The sequence below is a fragment of the Dermochelys coriacea genome, chromosome 5 (assembly GCF_009764565.3).
Source record: "Dermochelys coriacea isolate rDerCor1 chromosome 5, rDerCor1.pri.v4, whole genome shotgun sequence".
In the NCBI taxonomy this organism is placed as follows: domain Eukaryota; kingdom Metazoa; phylum Chordata; order Testudines; family Dermochelyidae; genus Dermochelys; species Dermochelys coriacea.
The window spans coordinates 28,214,494-28,233,975 of NC_050072.1; the positions used below are offsets into that span (position 1 = coordinate 28,214,494).

A 19,482-nucleotide genomic window follows, 5' to 3' on the forward strand; every position below is an offset into this window, starting at 1 on the left:
GGAAAATGAAAGTGTTATAATTCACAACAAAAAGGAGTATTAACAGAAAGGAACTCAGTAGCACTGACTGAAGCATTCAGTTCCATCTGAGAAAACTCATCATTTGTGAAAAGAAAGTTGCAACATGGTCAGTTTTTCTGAAAGAAACTGAACAAAATCCCCACAAAATTTAAGGCAATGTTTTCCGATTTGATTTGATTTTTCATTGGAGTTCTCAATATCAGAAGTTCACCTACACTGAATGGCAAAACAATTAGGCTGACTGGAAGAGCCAGCCGCATTTTTGTTATTTCCGCTACCCAGGCTGAATCCATAGCAAGTTAGCAATGTCTGTGCAGAAAAGAAGGGATTTAATAAATATAAACAAAAATATTTTTATTCTAAAGACATGGTGATAAGATCGAGGCAGATTCCTTTAAAAAGTTTATCTAAAAGTTGCCTTAGTTGCCAAGAGGATGATACTGCAAAAAAATTGTAAGGCTCTCTTCAGGGAATATAGTAAACTATTATAGAAACTTACAGGTGAAATCCTGGCCCCACTTATATGAAAGGAAGTTTTGCCATTGACTTCAGTAGGGGCAAAATTCCATCCCAAGAGTTTCTGCAAGCCTTTATAAGAGCTACATTTCAAAATATTCTTATTTTATTTTACATTTGTGATTAGTGCAGCATAAGTTCTGTGCCTTACCTAGAAATGATGTTCTAGTTTATTATTTGCTGAGTTTCTCTTTCCTATTTCCATAAAACTGTTTTATACTTGTATGATTTTACATAGTGTGTGTTATGGAATATTAAAATATTAAAAAATAAGAACTACAAAATACTTGAATTGGGTTTTAAAACTACTTAAGGCTGTTTTCTTTCATTTAATTCAAAACAGCTACTTTAAATGCATATTGTTTAAAGTGTCCAAATATTGCTCAGAAATAATTTACAGAATACTTACCATATTATGATGTCATCATAGGTAAAACCTAATTTTTCTTCAGTGTGGCCAGTATTACAAAGAAGCTGCAAGCAAAATAAAATATTCATGTTTGACAATGCTTTAAAACTCTGATTTATTCTTTAATGCTTAAAAATATTGCCTGAGATTTTCAAAGAAATCTGGAGGATTTAGCACTTCTTCCATGAAATTAACAGATTATGTGTCAATCTCAGAGTGATTTAAAAATCTCAACCATTACTTTTATATAGAATATTTCATTCATTTAACAGTGGACATACCCAGTCCTTCTGCAAAGCTGTACAGAAACAGTGTAGCGTGAGAGTCAACAGAATTGCCTCCCAGTCAATTATTGGACTACTCAGTCGTACAAGCACTACTTCTGAAGCGGTTTCCCCCGTCTTCTTGAAACACTGATCAGATGATCCACTGCATGCACTAGTTGGGTGACTGTTCAAGAAGCCTGAAGATGGCTAAGATGGACTACAGTCAAAGCACTTTCTTTTAAAGATCTGCACTCAGAGGGTTCTTTAAGCAAAGAGAAACAGACAGTCCATTTTCATGTTTTGTAACAGCAGCACAGACTTTCGGACCAAAATTTTCAGAAGCAGCCACTGATTTTGGGTGTCCAATGTAATCTTTGGCTTGATATTCAGAGGTGCTGAACTCCCATAGCTCTTCAGAATCAATATCAAATGAGGCCCACGGTGTCAAGTCGAGTACCCAAAAAGGGAGGCAATCTTTAATTAGCGTCCTCTTTTGAATGGTTTGGTTTTATCTATGACTTTCCAGCAACAGATTGATAAGTACAGTTACCATACCATATCTGGGCCTAAAACTAGACAGAGGTGTCAAGAAAAAGGTCCAGAAAGTGCTAGTGTTACTTCTCCACAATCTTCCCTAAAGAAGGAAGACTGGAAATAAGATAACTGATAAAAACCTCAACATCTAGTTTTGGCTTCTTGAGTGGGACCTGACAATTCCTTTTAAAAAGGTGCTCACTTTTTGCCTTTCCACTAACAAACTCCTCTAATAATGGCCTCATCACCCCATGATTCAATTAGACTATTTGAGTACAATACATCAGACTGGAGCTCAACCTTTTTCCAAGCACTTCCAGAACCACAGTGAGTAACACTGGTTGAAACAGAACAGACTTTGCATATGCCCCCTCTGTCCTGTCTGACATTAGAGGCTGACAGAATCTAAATCAGAATGATCTTACTAATGTACACTAAAACCCCTCACAATGAGAAACTCAACAGGAAAGGGGTATACCAACCTCAAAATAGCAATCTTTAATATTTGCCTAAGATTCTTACTATATTTCTGGCTCAGTATTCACAGTGTGTGTTTAGTGCCATCAATAATACACAAATTCATAATAAAATGTAATATTTAAAATTTAGTATCCAATATACTTACTGTTCAATGTACTAAGCCAAAATATTTAATGTGTATTCTGTATTCTCCCTACCTCTGTCACTCAGACTCCTGTAACCAGTGGAGTGCAAATCATTTATATAGGATTCTATTTTTAATAACCAGATTTTGCTGACGATAAACTAGATTTAAATGATTTTTTAGGTATACTTCCTGCAAAAAGTGTGACCCTTCTAGGTTTTATGTTGGGGCTCTTAGTCCTTTCAATGTTGAGGCCATTTAAATTTAAAAACCACTTCACAAATGCATGTAATTAGATGCAAGTACGTCTTGCTTAATGAATTTTTTTCTATATTGTGAGAAAACAAAAAAAACTAACAGTTGTATGTTGAACTCCAACACAATTAAAAAGGAGCAGACCAGATAGTAAAAACTTGATCTAGAATGGCTATATTTTGCTTCAAAAACTATTCTGAAATATTTGGGATTATGTATTCGTCTTAAAAATAAGTACACACATTGTTACAAGGTAATTTCAATAAATTTACAAATATAAAGGCCTAATTTTTCTCCTTGTTTCCAAATTGCAGTGAGCTCAACACCAGACATCTGCATGCATTAACTGGTTATGACAGTGTGTCACATCCTGGTGTTAATCTATTTTTGTGACACCACTAATGTTGAATTGCCTATGGTCACTTTAGCATTTCTACTGACGTCTTATGAAGTATAAAAATTGGTTGACAAAACAGTGTGAGAAATACTTGCTAAAAGTGTTTTTTTGTTGTATTCCAGACAAGTGAGTCAATACTTGTTTAGACACATCATTTTAGGAAAAATTATTCACACCCTCTCCCCCCGAATGTAAATATCTGTGAAACAAGAAAGTAACGCTATCATAGAAATTTCTTCAGGATCCTTAACAAGCATTTTCAGTCTTTGAAAAATCTGAGTGATAATTTAAGTATGAAAAAAACATCTTTCCAAAGAGCAAAAATATTCCCTACTGAGTAGAGAGATTTCTTTTTTTCCTGTATAAGAAGGTGTGAGAACTAGAAAACAATTTCAGACAACAGTAGTACTGGCAGGTCTCAAAGCATGGGTAATTCTGCAAAGGGTAAGAGAAAGATGAGTTTTTTCAGTATCATGCACCAGGATTACGATTACACCACTGGCCTGGAAATTACTTTAAAATGGGATTAGTTATAAATTACAAAGTAATATCTCTTTGAAGAAGGGAAGCTGGAAGACTGTCCACCATGTCAAAGTTGGTGAATCATAAAATAATTTTAGATACATCAGATATCTGCAAGATTCCTCTCTACTGTATATTCTTAGTGCTTTGTACTGTCCATTCTCCAATAAAGTTCCTTTGAGAAAATATTCAAATTCAAATTTATAAAACTTAATCTGATTACACACGTGGTTCCATAATTCTGTTTCTATCCTAATAGTTTTAATGTGAATTGGAGAGGAGAAAAAAAAAAAAAAAAAAAAAAGATATATACAGATACAGAATTCACACTAATATAAGAGCCAGCCGTTAACTATAACTAGTGGGTATATGCCATCTAATATGCTACAGAAGTAAAATGTAACATTGGAATTTTCTCTCATCAAACCAACAGACAGCATTCTATTGTTTTTAAAAACTGGTCAAAAAAGAAACCTGGTTTGACTGCAATGGTTTCAGTTTTCCATCAGTGTAGAAGAATACATGCCTTCCAGCACTCCCAAACCCCACTAGTCCTCACTGAGTTCCCTCTGTTCCCACTATTGCAATAATGGAAACAACTCTCCAGGGATCTGAGAACAATCTTTTAAAGACTTCATCTCCATGGACAATAGGAGCATCAAAACCATACTATCTCAGCCTACAATACCCTGACAACATCATCAGAGTTCTTCACTGTTCTCATCAAGTCTTCTCACTTCTTCTGTAAGGTCTCCAGACAACTTCTCAGTTAAAAATACATTAAATAATTTCCTAATACTATTTTCCATGCAAGCCATTGCCATTAACTGGGCCATCTGCATTGTTATTAGATTTAGTTCACTAACTCCCTGTTGCCAAGCCTATTTAATGATGTCACCTGTACTTATGATTTTGTCCCTTATTTCTCTTCCCTTTGATCACTGTTACCCCTTCATCTTTGACTTTGCCGTATATCTCCTCCTCTCACTATTTTTCTACTTTCATTACTCTAGTTACTTCATTTCCGCAACACAACTGCATTATGGAGGGGGAAGAAATGGAGGAGAAGGGAAATTAAAACAATGGTCTAGAACAGTGGTGAGTAACCTGCGGCCCACCAGGGTAATCCACTGGTGGGCTGTGAGACAGTGTTTACATTGACCATCCACAGGCACGGCTTCCCACAGCTCCCATTGGCCGGGAATGGCAAACCGCAGCCACTGAGAGCTGCGGGCAGCCATGCCTGCAGATGGGCTACTTCCTATTGAACCACCAAGATGGACTCATAGCCACAATGATCTTATTGATGAAACCTTCACCCTTCCTCTCTTCATCTCCGCCCTACCATTTTCTGTCATGTTTAAAATCAGATTTTAAGAAATTCAAAGCAAGGTCTTGGTCTTTTTATTTGTCCTGTAAAGTGCCAGGCACTCTTACAAATAGGAATATGAAAAATTATGCTTGCTATAAGGAAGGCAAGGTAAAGATCTTAATGTAAAAAAAAAAAAAAAAAAAGACAAGATAAGGAGGAAGTAAGATGGATTGCATATGTGAGGGAGAAAAAATTTAAGGTATTTGATATTACAAGCATTTTGTTCACTTTCCATAAGACATCGTTTCTGAAGATCAACATTACTCAACAAAATAAGCCATTTGTAAATGTTTCTAATCTGGTTCATTAAAAAAATACTTGCAGAATATTGTCTTCAACTAAATAAGAGAATAAGTGTCTTTACAATGCCTCCCTTCCCATCCCCAATTACTTAAACGAAGAATGAAGTTCATATCTGGAATAATTTAAATGGTATGTTATGCAAAGCACATTAAAAATATTTTTACGTTCATTCTTCTTCTCCCCCTTCAACGCCCCCCTCAAGTTGGAATGTTGAGGAAGGAGTGATACAGGGGGAAAGAACATGCTGTAAAATTTCCAATAATAAAAAGGATAAACCTTTAGATTTTTTACTTCAGTTCAACTATTGTTCAAATACAAAATTATTTCTATTGAGAGAGACTGGAGTCTAGTAAACATTTTTCTATCACCAACGCTTAGTGAACTTCATTAATATAAGTTACAATAAAATGTAAAAATCAATAAAGATTATAAATACAAATAAATGCCTCTGCATAACAAGCATTCTTGACAGCAATTTCACCAAGACCAAAGACCACAGAGGTTTGGGGAATAAGCTATCATTTTACCCTCTACTGGTGGTTCTGTCTCATCAGGCATGAAAATGTAGACTATTACACTGACTCGTCATGTATCTTAATGGTTTCTCAAACTTTTGTTCACAGAACATGTGTCCTTTTTGGTCCAGAGAACAGCATAAGAACCCAAGCGTAGGGAAATGGGAAGTTGCTAGGAGGAGGTCTCTCTTCATGAATGATCAAAATGGTCCCTTCTGGTCTTGGGATCTGAAAGTGATGGTAAGCCACTCTTGAATCTCTTAGGACATGTCTAAACTTCCAAAATAAAAACAAAGCCACACGCACACATGGCAGAGCATCTCAAAGCCCATGTCAAGTGACTTGGCTTTGCAGGGCTCAGACTATGAAACTAAAAATAGTGATGTAGACATTCCTGCTCAGGCTGTGGATAGGTGAGGTTCTGTAGCCTGATATGTGCAGACTACAATCAGGTCAGACTAGAATCGTTATGGTTCCTTCTGGCCTTAAAAAAAATCTATGACTCTGTGCTGTTATATTAAGCCCCGTGGTGTGAGCCCTGCAAGCCCAAACTCAGTTGACCCAGGCTCTGAGACTCTGCTGTGGATTTTTTTTTTAAAAAAACACACAGTGTAGACATACTCAGAGAGGGCTTAAGATTACAAGTCTTCATAAATTTGGCACCTTTCACTAATGCTAGTTTACATATTTCAAAAGCCCACAAAGTAAGACTGAAGAAATTCAGTCCTTCACAAATTAACACAGCTGTTCTCCAGTTATGGTCCACAGAACACTGGTGATCCATGAAGCACTTGCTGATCACATGGTTGTGGTTCCTCTATGTTTGCTGATGCTAAATTGTGTAAAAATCAGTTAAAAATACATTAGTTTTCCAATATTACTTTTTCATGCAAGCAATCACTACAGTTGCCACACGTGTTATGGAATCAAATAAGGAGGGAAGTGCTCCACACAATCACAAATGGGAGGGGCAGATGGTCCACAAGATTCTCAGTATTAAAGCCCATATATCTATAAATATAAAAAACATTTGGTAACTTTTGTACATCTGTACTCCTATTGTATATAATGGAGAAGAGGTTGCAATTTAATCCGAAAGTTTTATTAGTAAATGAAACCCTCTTAATTACATTAAGTTTTAGAACAAATCTACAATCTATTAATTTGCCAATTTCTTCTCATTTCACCTTCATATGCCTTAAGTAGATCAATCTATTTGTACAGAATGCTAAAAACTCTTGTTAAGAATAGATACACTGATCACAAGGACTTTTGACCTCCACATTTAACAATCAACATGCGCTTCATTTTATATATCTATAAGTTCAAACATTACCAGAATACAAAAAACTGTCCTCTACATTCCAATATTTGGCTTAGATACACATGTAACTTACTAAAATGGAAATGGGCTAGTATAGCTTTTAAATTCCTGGAATTAATACAAGCATACCAAAAGAATTAGTTTTTAAGTTTTAACATGAATACACCTTTTCTACCCATCACTCATTTTTATTTACTGGCTATAATTCAGCTCTGAAATTCACATATTTCAATACAACAGCAAATCAAAAAGAAAAATAGAACAGATTCCTGGAATGGTTAATTTAATATTAGCACAAAAATGTTACACTAGGCCACATACTGGCTTTTTATCCCACATATTTCAATGAAGATCTTTTTGTGCTTACTGTCACCCATGAGTTGTTCATGTTACTGGGATGAGTCATAGTAATTCTAGCACCACAGAAGCATGACTTAGAAACAGCAGCTCAAAACAGCAAAACCACAGAAGGTCCACAGCACATACAAAACTGAATATAGTCTATTAAACTGTAATGAATAGGTAATACATTAATGAGATACAGAATAACATAGAATTAAATAATAATGAAAGGCCTTGTGACATGCCCTAAAGATGGCCACAGAATCTAGATTTGAACTAGTCTATTCTGAAAGTTTGTTACACAGCTGGATCTCTTTGACAGAAAGTCATTGCGGGCTCTTTCATGTTTCATCATAGGCTTTCTGAACCACTTTGTACCACAGTAACGTAACTGTCATGGTGGGTCACGCAGTCAGTCATTGATGAATGCAAGTGTTAACACAACAACTTGAAAAGGCAAAGTTGGCAGACTAGGAGCCAATGCAAGGACAAAAGGTACAGCCTATCCTGTTGAGCTGTCAGGTTACTATGTATTGCACGAACTGAAGGTTCTGCCTTACAACTTCCCCATTCTGCCCTTGCTACAGTGAATGTCAGCAAATATATGGACCACTGTAGCTGGATTCTCATCTATCAGGAAGGGGGCAAAGTTTTTAGTAAATTGGAAGTCAGCAATATGGAAGGGAAGGGGAAAACAGCTTTGACAACATTTCACCAAAAAGAACCCCCACAACTTTCCTGACTTGCTTACAATCTCTTTTCATTCTCTTCCAGAACAAAATGTTGCAGTCAAAGTCATTTCTGCTCCTATTTCTTTCTACTCTCTCACGCCATTCATTCACCAAATTCTCATGCCTTCTTCCTTTTTCACCTCAAAGCTTGCAACAGCTTTCCTTGTGCAATCAGACCTCTCCACATTAAAATCCCTACAGCAAACACGCTTCTGTTAAGCCCTAAGATGATGTTCACTGCTCTACTTTAAACACATCCAACTGCTACTGGCACAGCACATAAATTTTCATCTGAATTAGTTCACAACATCCTTAGTACAAGGAGCATGTCATCTTTACATATAAAATTCCAAAGTTAGTACTCAAAATTAGTAGTAATTATGATCTTTACAGAACAGAAGAAATGCACAGAACAAGAAAAATGAAGTGTCTTTTCTGTTACACAAGCCTAGTGAACTGCTTCATTAAAAAGCCAGTTTGAATTTTTGCTAGAATTAAAATGCTGCTAATAGGCTTGAAAAAAAATTTTTTCTTCATAAGAGCACATGATGGTGGCAAAAATTACAGAGCCTGCAAAACTAATTCTTTATACCGGCAAACTCTCATTCTCAAGAGAACTGGACTTGTAACGCTTATAATAAGCTATCTGAAAAAAGTCAGAGCCAATATTCTAAATAGCTATTGGACAAATATATTTAACTGCAGCACACGAGTCTTTAAATTAAAATAAAATCCTCAGATTTGGCAGAAATATTACCCACTTTTACTAAACCTACATTTGGTAAAACTGAACTAAGGGATCTTTGTTCATGCAGAAGTCAGATAAATTAATTTGGACTTTTCCTGGCAGAACTCATGTCTGATGTTATGATTTCTAGCCATTCTGGGACATTTGAATGTGTTAGCTTCAGATTTATTTTCTTTAAAAAGGAATGGTTTTTGAACAGAATTTATTGCAAAAAATATATCTACTTTTTTTTTTTTTTTTAAAGAACGTATGTATTTACATTCCAGGAATTTTCAAATAAACTCCTTTAGGATTTTTTTGGTCTGGAGTAGCTATACTCATTACTTTATCTACTGAAGTGATATCAGAAGGTAGGCATGATTGTAACACATGCACATGCTTAAGAGATCATATCACCAGTTCCCTCTGCCCTCACCTTAAAAGGAGCTTTTAACTCTTAGGATATAGTCCTCACTAAATAATGGCATTTCAATCATCACATCAGCAAGTGTTACCACAGAAAACATATCTATAAATAGGATAATTCTGAAAATGTTACATTTTTTCATGACATACTTAATTTTACCTAATGCTGCTGACTAGCAACCCACAAAAACAATGCTTATATACTGCTGGCCCTCTGACTGAACATTTGCTTGTTTTCCCATTATTAAGGCTACAGTTTTGTCACCGAGGTTGCGGAAGTCACAGAACCTATGACTTCCAAAGACCTCCATGACTTCAGCCCCGGCGGCTGGGCGCTGCAAGGTCCCATCACCTCCTGCACCGGCAGGGCGCTGTGAGGTACCCCTGCTGCCTGAAGCAGCAGGCCCCCAAGCTCTGAGCCTCATGGGCAACAGAGGTACCCCAAAGCCCCCCAGCTGCAGCAGCAGCAGGGGGACCTCCGCAAGCCCCTGGCTGCCACTGAGGGGGACCCCGCACAGCTCCCCACTGCAGCAGCAGCAGGGATCCCTGCAGCTCCCCATCACCAGAGAGGGGTAGGGGGACCCTGCAACTCCCCACCATCATGGGGTTTGGGGGGGACTCTGGACCCTCAGAAATGATGGGAGCGCCGGAGCACCCTACAGTTGCCCAACCCATTCCCATTTTATCATGGATATTTTTAGTAGAAGTCAGGGATAGGTCATGGGCTTCCATGATTTTTTCTTTATTGCTCATGACCAGTCCGTGATTTTTACTAAAAATATTCATGACAAAAAATCTTAGCCTTACCCATTATCAAATCTAAAGAGGACCCACCCATCTTTGATCCCTTCTGTGATCACAGAAGGTCTGTAAGGTTCCCAGCTTCTCGCTGGTTAATATTAAAACCATGTTAAACCTTTTTTTAATGAATTTCCTTGGGTTTCTCCCCACCCCAATGGTATTTGGGAAGGAAATGACAAGTGGTTTATATACCAGCATTTGCTCTACTTTTGCAATTGTAATCCAGTGGAAAATATCCACTGGATTCCAAGTATATAATTCAGAAGCCATTTATAGAAGCCTAAATTATAAAAATTGTAAAAAAGTTCATGTGAATAAATTTAATCTCATATTTGCCTAGTGTGAGGTTTCTTGCCCCTTTCAAACCTAAGAGTAGAATATAAATAATGAACAGCAAAAAAAAATCTTTCACAGGATATTATAAAAACCTCTTTCCAAGAGACAGAGGTTTATTTAAAAAACAAAAATTAAAAAAAACACGTTGATTTCCACTTGCATTTCCTATCAAACCACTCACTAAGGAAAATCACCTATCCAGCTTACAAACATTACAGTCTAGATCAATCTAATATCTTAACTCCAAAACATAATACTCAAACACATTCAGACTCCTTAGGTCCGTAACAAACTCCTTTTCAATACCAGCACACAACCATCAACAGCTCATACATCTTTTAATTCCTCAAAAATCACAGAGATGTAAAATCTTATCTTTGTCATCAGCAAGATTAAGAATCATGCTTGTGGCAGAAAAAAAATCTATAAGGTATTTATCGAGAAAGAAATATAAAGGTCAGAGTTAAGTTGTGCAAGAAACTTTTTATGAGGATTTGGAGGGTACATCTTAAGTGAAATCTGCCTACAAGTCTAATCTTTCCCTTTCCCATTTTACTCTCCTTTGTGCCTCCATTACTACCAATACTGGGGGATGGGCAGCCTTGCAGGCAAATTTGCCTAACACGTACAGCTTGCGTCTCCTAGCCCCCTCCCTCCAACCTTTTTCCAACTCTTATGGTATGTCTACACTTAAAATGCTACAGCAGCGCAGCTGTACCATTTCAATGTAGACACTACCTATGGTGATGGGAGAAATTCTCCCATCAGCGTAGGTAATCCACCTCTCTGAGAGCTTGTCTACACTGGCAAGTTTTGTCACCAAAAACTGCCTTTTGGCGACAAAACAGCAAGACCATACGCATTACAATGGGACTTTTGTCGTGAAAAAAGCCCAGTTTTGGCGACAAAAAACTTCCACCCCTATGAGAGACTTTAGTCTTTTCCCCTCCCTTTATTGACAACAAAGAGCCAGTGTAGACACTGCTGATTGTTTTGTCGACAGAACTGGCTTCTGCCAGTATCTCACAATGCCTGCCCCGATTGCTTTGCTCAGTGTTTTGATCTCTGCTGCCCTGCAGGCATGCGCCCAGCCCCTTTCAAAGCTCTGAGAAGTATCTGTGTGCTGCTCAGTTTGCAAATCATTGGAATGCTCCTGTTCTGCCCAGCACTAGGAACACAGCAGCAGGCAGACTGCTGCTGCAAGGGGAGGGGGACAGACTGCTGTGCTGCTTTGCCATTCCTCAGCATGGAGAGCTCACAGAGCTACTCATGATGCTGCTCTTAGCAGCTGAGGGGGCTGTGGGAGGACTCTGAGAAGAAAGGCATCTAGGACAATACCATGTCTCTATCAATAGCCTGCAGTTAGAATGACAGCCTGGCATAAAACTGTAGAAGGGAACAGGGCTGGCTTGGGAGTAGAGTAGAGTAGAGATGTTTATGAGAGAAGTGGTGCTGTGGAGCTGGGAAAGTTGAGCAGTAGCATCATGAAAAAAAGTGGTTGACAACATGTACGACAACGGAAAGTACACGATGGACACTGGGACATCTGTAAGCTCTTGATCACTAAGGCTTTGTCTACACTGGAAACTGAATGACAGTTTAGGTTGCCTGGTGGTATCTCGTGTACCTCCAAAAAGTCAAGTTCAGCAAAACTCAAAACTTCTAAAACCAAGAAATACAGAATTGAGGTAAAGGCCAATGCAACCTTACTTTTGACTTCCTTGAGCTATAGGAATAATCTCCGTGCACTTCAGCTGCTCTCACTGTATAAGCAGTAGCTGTGTTGAATGATGCAGGAATTAGATGGAGCAATTCGGCTGAGTTCTGATTGTTATATAAGGTGATGGGGGGATATGACTCCACCCCTCACCTCACCCCCGTGAATGATTAAAGGAAAGAGATGCATGGGTTCTTTCAAAGATCTAGTATGCCTCCTTCCAGAACTGTGTTGCGTAGGTTGCATTGGTAGCAGGGCTTCTTCTTGCCATGGAGCTTCCCAACAGTTAGTTAGAATATGAGTGTGGACTATGGGCTTAATGAAAAGTAAGTGAAATTTAGCAATAAGTGGTATTGCGTGCGTAAGGTGAAGGGGTTGCAAAATTTAAACGGATGTGAGGGTTTTTTCTGAGTAGGGCTAAGCACTTGAGTGTTGAGCAGGTGGAAGTAGCTCCTGTTCAGTACAGTGCAAAGGCAGAGTGCAGGTATGTGCGTTATGGGCATACTAGGCCATCTTTCAAACAGAGCAGAGTTAAGATTATGTGGAACTGTACTTTAGCTCTATTTCATAGTTTTCAGCCTTTAAGATTTGCTGAACTCAACTTTCTGGAAGAGCATGAGATAACACAGAATTAATGTAACAGAGTTAATGTTGTCCATTGGTAATCAAGTATGTCAGTGAATTTCCTTCTTTTGTCAACTGGCTCCTACAAAGAGTGCCATATATAGCTAGGGTAAATGTCCAGGGACTGAAACAATTTTGGCTGGGGACAGGAGAAGGGTGTTGGCAGAATGTGTCAATCTTAAAAATAAATAATTCCCCCCCCCCCATCTCCAGGGGGCTTTATCTCAGAAATCCCTTGGTAAAATGACCCCAAATGGGGACCACCAATCCTACCCTGCATACCACATTTCAAAGATATTCTGAGAAGCCATGTGGATTTCAGAGCACTTAGAAGAGTCTAAGCTTTAAAACAAAGTTAATTTTAACCTTTTATAACTGGAGATCTGCAATAATCACAGAATCGTAGAACTGGAAAGGACCTCAAGAGGTCATCTAGTCCAGTCCCCTGCACTCAAGGCAGGACTAAGTTATCATCTAGACCATCCCAGACAGGTGTTTGCCTAACCTGCTCTTAAATATCTCCAATGACAGAGTCTAGAACCTTCCTAGACAATTTATTCCAGTGCTTAACCACCCTGACAGTTAGGAAGCTTTTCCAACCTAAACAACCATTGCTGCAATTTAAGTTCATTGCTTCTTAGCCTATCCTCAGAAGTTAAGGAGAACATTTTTTCTCCTTGCTTCTTGTAACAATCTTTTAAGTACTTGAAAACCATTATCCACATTTAATTCTCCACATTAAACAAACCCACTTTAAAAAAAAAAAAAAACTTTCCTCCATCATCATGTTTTTCAGACCTTTAATAATTTTTATTGCTCTTCTCTGGACTTTCTTCGATTTGTCCACATCTTTCCGGATATATGGTTCCCTGAACTGGACACAATATGTCACTAGATGCCTACTCTGCGCAGAGTAGAGAGGAAGGATTACTTCTTGCATCTTGCTTATAACACTCCGGCTAATGCTTCCCAGAATGATGTTTGATTTTTTTGCAACAATGTTACACTGTTGATTCATATTTAGCTTGTGATCCACTAGGATCCCTGGATCCTTTTCCACAGTACTCCTTCCTGGGCAGTCATTTCCCATATTGTATGCGTGCAACTGATTTTTCCTTCCTAAGTGGGGTACTTTGTATTTGTCCTTATTGAATTTCACCCTATTTCAGACCATTTCTCCAATTTGTCCAGATCATTTTGAATTTTAATCCTATGCTTCAAAGTACTTGTAATCTCTCCCAGTTTGGTATCGTCTGCAAACTTTATAAAAGTGTACTCTCTTTGTCGTTATCTAAATCATTAAGATATTGAACAGAAGTGGACCCACAACTGATCCCCGCAGGACCCCACTCGATATGCTCTTCCAGCTGGACCGTGAACCACAGCTAACTACTCTCTAGGAATAGTTTTCCAACCACTTATGCACCCACCTAACAGTAGCTTCATCTAGGTTGTATTTCCCTCGTTTGTTTATAAGAAGACCATGTGAGACAGTATCAAAAAGTCTTACTATAGTCAAGATATACCACATCTACCACTTTCCCCCCTCCCTATCCACAAGGCTTGTTGCCCTGTCAGAGAAAGCTATTATTTTTGGTGGACACTATTTGTAATGAAGACTTGTGCCAAACAAGATTTTTTTCCCCATTTTAAAATTTCAACAGAATTCTGTGTTCAAAGCACCATGATAATGCAGAGTGAGTGAGTGTAGTTTTGATTTGCAGTAACTGTGGTGGTTTAAACTAAAAGATGCTAAACACACATACAAAAACACCCTTTCGGGGCTAAAGTTCAAAACAGATTGATTTGTTTTTCCTAGAAGAATTAAACTATTTCATTCAAAATGTTTCAGAAAATTCAGTTGTCCTCTCAACAGTACTTGTGGTAAACTAACACTGGAGTCACTACTAATTTCATAATATTGACACACTATGGATCAAATGACTGATTGTCCTGCACACTTACACATGGCTTTAGCGTCCAGCCAATCAAATTAGAAATTTGGCACATTTTCTTAACTGTGAGGGTGACTCATTAGAACAACCCACAAATAGATTTGTCAGAATCCGAATCTCTTGGATGTCTTAAAATCAAGACTGAATGCCTTCCTGGAATAAATGTTTTAGCCAAACTCAAGTTATGGAGCTCAGTACAGGGTAACTGGGTGAAATGTAAGGCTTGGAATATAGAGGCCATACTAGATGATATAATCGCAAAAAGAAAAGGAGTACTTGTGGCACCTTAGAGACTAAAATTATTTGAGCATGAGCTTTCGTGAGCTACAGCTCACTTCATCGGATGAAGGTGCCACAAGTACTCCTTTTCTTTTTGCGAATACAGACTAACACGGCTGCTACTCTGAAAGATGATATAATGGTCCCCTTCTGGCCTTAAACTTTATGAATCTATGAATTATCAGTTGCCTAAAGAAATAAGCATCTCCTGTGAAGAAGAATATGAAAACATACTTTGGCTACAGAATTAAGCATGTACATACTTTGTTTGTGCTTTGTTAGACTCATTTGGGATATCCTCATGAGGATGACATGACCTTTCATAGTATAATCCACAAGTATTTATTTCTCCTGAGGGCATTCTGTGCCTAAAATATTCTCTACACGATATTTTAAAATTCTGCAAATTTTATTTGTCAAAACAACACTATATAATCATGCCAGTTTCAATTATTTTGGTAATTTATTTCAAAATACCTGTCAGCAAGTATGTCTGTAACAATACAGAGACACACAAAAATTACCCCAGGAGGAGAGAGTTAAAGAAACCCCTATGACAACCCAGTTCCTATTTCTCTGCCCCCTTTCTCCTCTCCCTGAGCCAAGCTGCGGGCCCCCCCAACCAATAGCTTTTCAGGTCCTTCTAAATACAGGTCCTTCTTTATTTTGTGCTATACCGATTATATGAATTGGCTGCACTTCTGTACAGTGTGCCAAGTACATACTTATATAAGATTTAGTTCTGCAAACATGCACAAAGTTTCATAATTTAAAATAATTTTTAAGTTCCTTTGGAGAAGTTACTTTGTATAATGGATTCCAAATTATGTTTACTCTTGAAAATACATCTGATTTTCCTTAGCATGGAAGTGTCAAAAGAGCTTATGAAAATCAAGTTCACTTGCTTCTGCTTCATGTACTGCCTCTAACCCACAGAAAATATTTTCTTAATGTAGAATCATTATGAGGAGAAATGATGGCTGTAAGTTGAAGGAAACCAAAAAGTCTCTTATGGGTAAATCCATATATATATTCTAGAGTAGAAGCAACTTTTTAACCCGAAAGCTATGTAAAGATGCAAGACCGTGTGCTCTTCAATTTAGACACACTGATCTAAACAAGAACCGCTCCGCATCCAAAAAAAAAAAGGGGGGGGGGACATTAACCTAAGATGCCAACAGCACTCTGGACTCACTTTAAAATGTTCCAATTTTTCCACAAAGCAAAGAGACTTTCCGAATCTGGCAGTCCGCTTTTGAATCTAAAAAATGGGTATCTAGAGGAAAACTTAGAAGCAGTTACTGGATCAGCAACTACTGATCTAATTACTACTACTTACTGCTAACTACTAATTACTGAAACAAACGGTTGTATTTAGACTAGGTTTCTACATTCTTGGCTTAAGGTCATACGCATAAAACATAGTATCTATCTTTTAGGACAGGGATAGGCAAACTTTTTAGCCCGAGGGCCACATCGGCATTGCGAAACTGTATGGAGGGCCGGGTAGGGAAGGCTGTGCCTCCCCAAACAGCCTGGCCCCCGCCCCCTATCCAACCCCCCTACTCCCCATCCCCTTACACACACACCCCAGAACCTCCACCCCATCCAACCTCTCCCTGCTTCCTGTCCCCTGACTGCCCCAACCCTATCCATACCCCCACCCCCAACTGCCCCCCTGGGACCTCACCCCCTATCCAACCCCCCTGCTCCCTGTCCCCTGACTGCCCTCAGGACCCCCTGTTCCTTATCCAAACCCTCTCCCTCCCCCCACCACCGCATTTCCATGCTGCTCAGAGCAGCAGGAGCTCGCAGCCCCACTGCCCAGCAGAAGTGCGCTCCCCGGTAGGAGTGGCAGTCCAGAGTGCTGGTGGCATGGCACGCTGAGGCTGAGGGGGAAGGGCCAGGGACTAACCTCTGCAGCTGGGAGCTCATTGGCCGGGCAGGACGGTCGGCTGTAGTTTGCCCACCTCTGTTTTAGGAGATATGTTGAATGTTGTACTATTGATGCAGCAGAAGTAAATGCAATACATTCTAGAGCATAGGACATAATTTAGGGAAAGCAAACAGAGGGAAGACAAGATGGTGGGAGCACTTCCATTTACATTAGTTTACTTAAATAAAGAATCCAATTGTATCTGAAATGCCTGCTTAAATTAAAAAGCAATTTAAATCCTGTCTTCCTACTTGTATCAAATTCCACCACTGTTTCATAGAGAGTTCATATTCAATTAGTCATATGTATTCCTGTCTCTTTCTGAAATACAGCTGAACAGAGGAGAAATTTAGCCAAAAAGTAACTGTGTGATGGCATTCACAAGGAAACTGTAAAAGGAATATATAAACAGAAACAAAACAGGAAAAAATACTGATTCCCTGTTTTGGAAATAAAGATAAGCCTCATCTCATCCTATTCACTGACTCTGAACATAAAATGATCAATATGACCAGAAGTCGCCCGTTCCAGGAAGAGATAATGAAGTATTAAAATTGAAAATAATTTTTACTGTACATCTAGAATATACCACATTTACTCCTTCATTTTTCCTTAAAGAAAAATGAAAAATAAAACCCGAAGATAGGAAAGCATAATGAATTAAAGAGTAAACAACTAGTATCTCTAAATATCCTGGGACCAACAATAACACCGCCTATGAGTAAGAAACTGGCAGTTGGTATCTGGGTCAGTATGTTTCCTAGGGTCACATAACTGAGGCTCTGCCTAGGGTTCTAAATTCTTGGCTTGTTACTCAGCTCTGTCAGTCATATGCTGCAGACTGTGTCAAGTGTGGGAATCTATAAGATTCACCTTAGCAGTAAACTATTTCTTCAAAATATTCCACATATACACTCATATCTTCAAAAAAATGAAAAAAAACATTAGATAACTCAAAACTGTTTTTTGAAGAGGAAAAGTATGCACTTTGTAAAAGTCAGTCTTAGGAATACCAAACTGACACAAAAACCAGAAATATTTAGACTATTTGCAGTTGGTTGGAATTCTATAATCACTTTAAAAACTCTAATCTTTTGCAAGACACTGAAAACCTGAGTACCTAACCCCAATTATGTCATTCATCTTATTTCAAAGTTTCAAGACATTGTTTCTAGCTTGATGCAAAATATGATATTTTCAATAAATATACAATATACTCTGCAAAGAGGTAGATATTTCATATATATTTGTCAAGGGAAAAAAAGTTTGTCAATGTACAAAACTGTGTTAGAAGTTGGTCTACTCTTAGTTCTGCCACTAATCTGTTTTTCCTAATCTTCCTAGCCACTAGATTTTTCACAGAATTCTGAACTAGGTGAAAGGAAACTGCCTCTGTCCTCCAGGCCTCTGGATGATAGTGTCTTCAGTTGAACAGATAACAGTATATTTGGATGCTTCACTCCTCAAATTTTGAGACCATAATTATTGCTAGGTTTGCTAACCACAGCATCAAAGATGATGAAAGAGACTGCACGACATGGCTACAAAGTATTGGTCCTCAAGTGCAATTCTCAAGAACCATAGTTGGCATGGGAATTGGGATGTGAAGATAACACAGTGGAGTTGCATCTTACACAGGGGTTAGGTTCTCAAGTCAGCACGTAAGGCGAAAATCGCTTTATAGTCAAAATTACCCTTGAAAATCCCTTAAATTGCCCATAAAGTACAGTATACTGTACAGGGTTGTGTACACAACCCTGTACAGTAATATGCATAAATGTATAACGCATACAGCAAAGAGTACATATGCAAAATATAATTTTACAGTACTGTATTTTTAATTACAGGGGATAATTACAGGGGGTCTCAGGGCTTGATGTCGATCCAGGAGACGGAGATGACAGAGCTTGGGTGATGGAAAGCGAGTCGTAGATGAAGTGGTTGGCTCTGGTTCAGCTCGAGAAGTTGATTGCGTAGGCTCATCTGCTGTTGGTTGTTTATCCTTGAAAAACATGGTGGTGATTAGCATCTGTCGCTATTGTCTCTTGAGGTGCTCAAACATTTATTGATATGGTCTCAAATCATCTGTAATACGACCTGTGATTTTGTGGCTTCATTCCATGGAGGGATCATATTCAGAAATTAAATCATTCAAGTGTTTCGCTGCTTGGAACACTTCAGCAAATGTATGAAGATTCCAACTTGCTGGCTCTTCCTGTTAGTCGTCATCATCTTAGTCTTCTTTAGACCAGTGCTACTCAAAGCAGTGGTCTGCGGACTGGTGCCGGTCTGCAAGCCATCGACTGCCGCTCTGCACACACATTGGAAAAAAAATTGCCGGTCCCCCACATCAGATAACTTGAGAAGCATTGTTGTAGACGATTTCATCAGTTCCTCTAACTCTTCGTTAGTCAATGTTTCTCTATGGCTCTCAATTAATTCTTCAATTTCTTCCTCAAGGATGTCGACGAAGCCATCACCACCCACTTGCCTGGCCACCTGAACAATGCGTTTCACTTCTTTGTCAATAGTCAGGAAACCCTTAAAATCATTCACGCAGTCTTTCGATA

At 38.5% G+C, this 19,482-nt stretch overlaps 1 protein-coding gene across 4 annotated transcripts in view; it reads right to left on the bottom strand.

The window, feature by feature from the left end:
* The window catches only part of RICTOR (RPTOR independent companion of MTOR complex 2), a 179,009-nt gene that overhangs the window by 112,952 nt on the left and 46,575 nt on the right, over positions 1 to 19,482 (bottom strand). For all 4 annotated transcript variants that reach the window (XM_038403986.2, XM_038403987.2, XM_043514340.1 and 1 more), the window contains one exon: positions 947 to 1,011. In XM_038403986.2, coding sequence (XP_038259914.1) covers positions 947 to 1,011 — 65 coding nt within the window. The remainder of the gene's footprint in view (positions 1 to 946; positions 1,012 to 19,482) is intronic.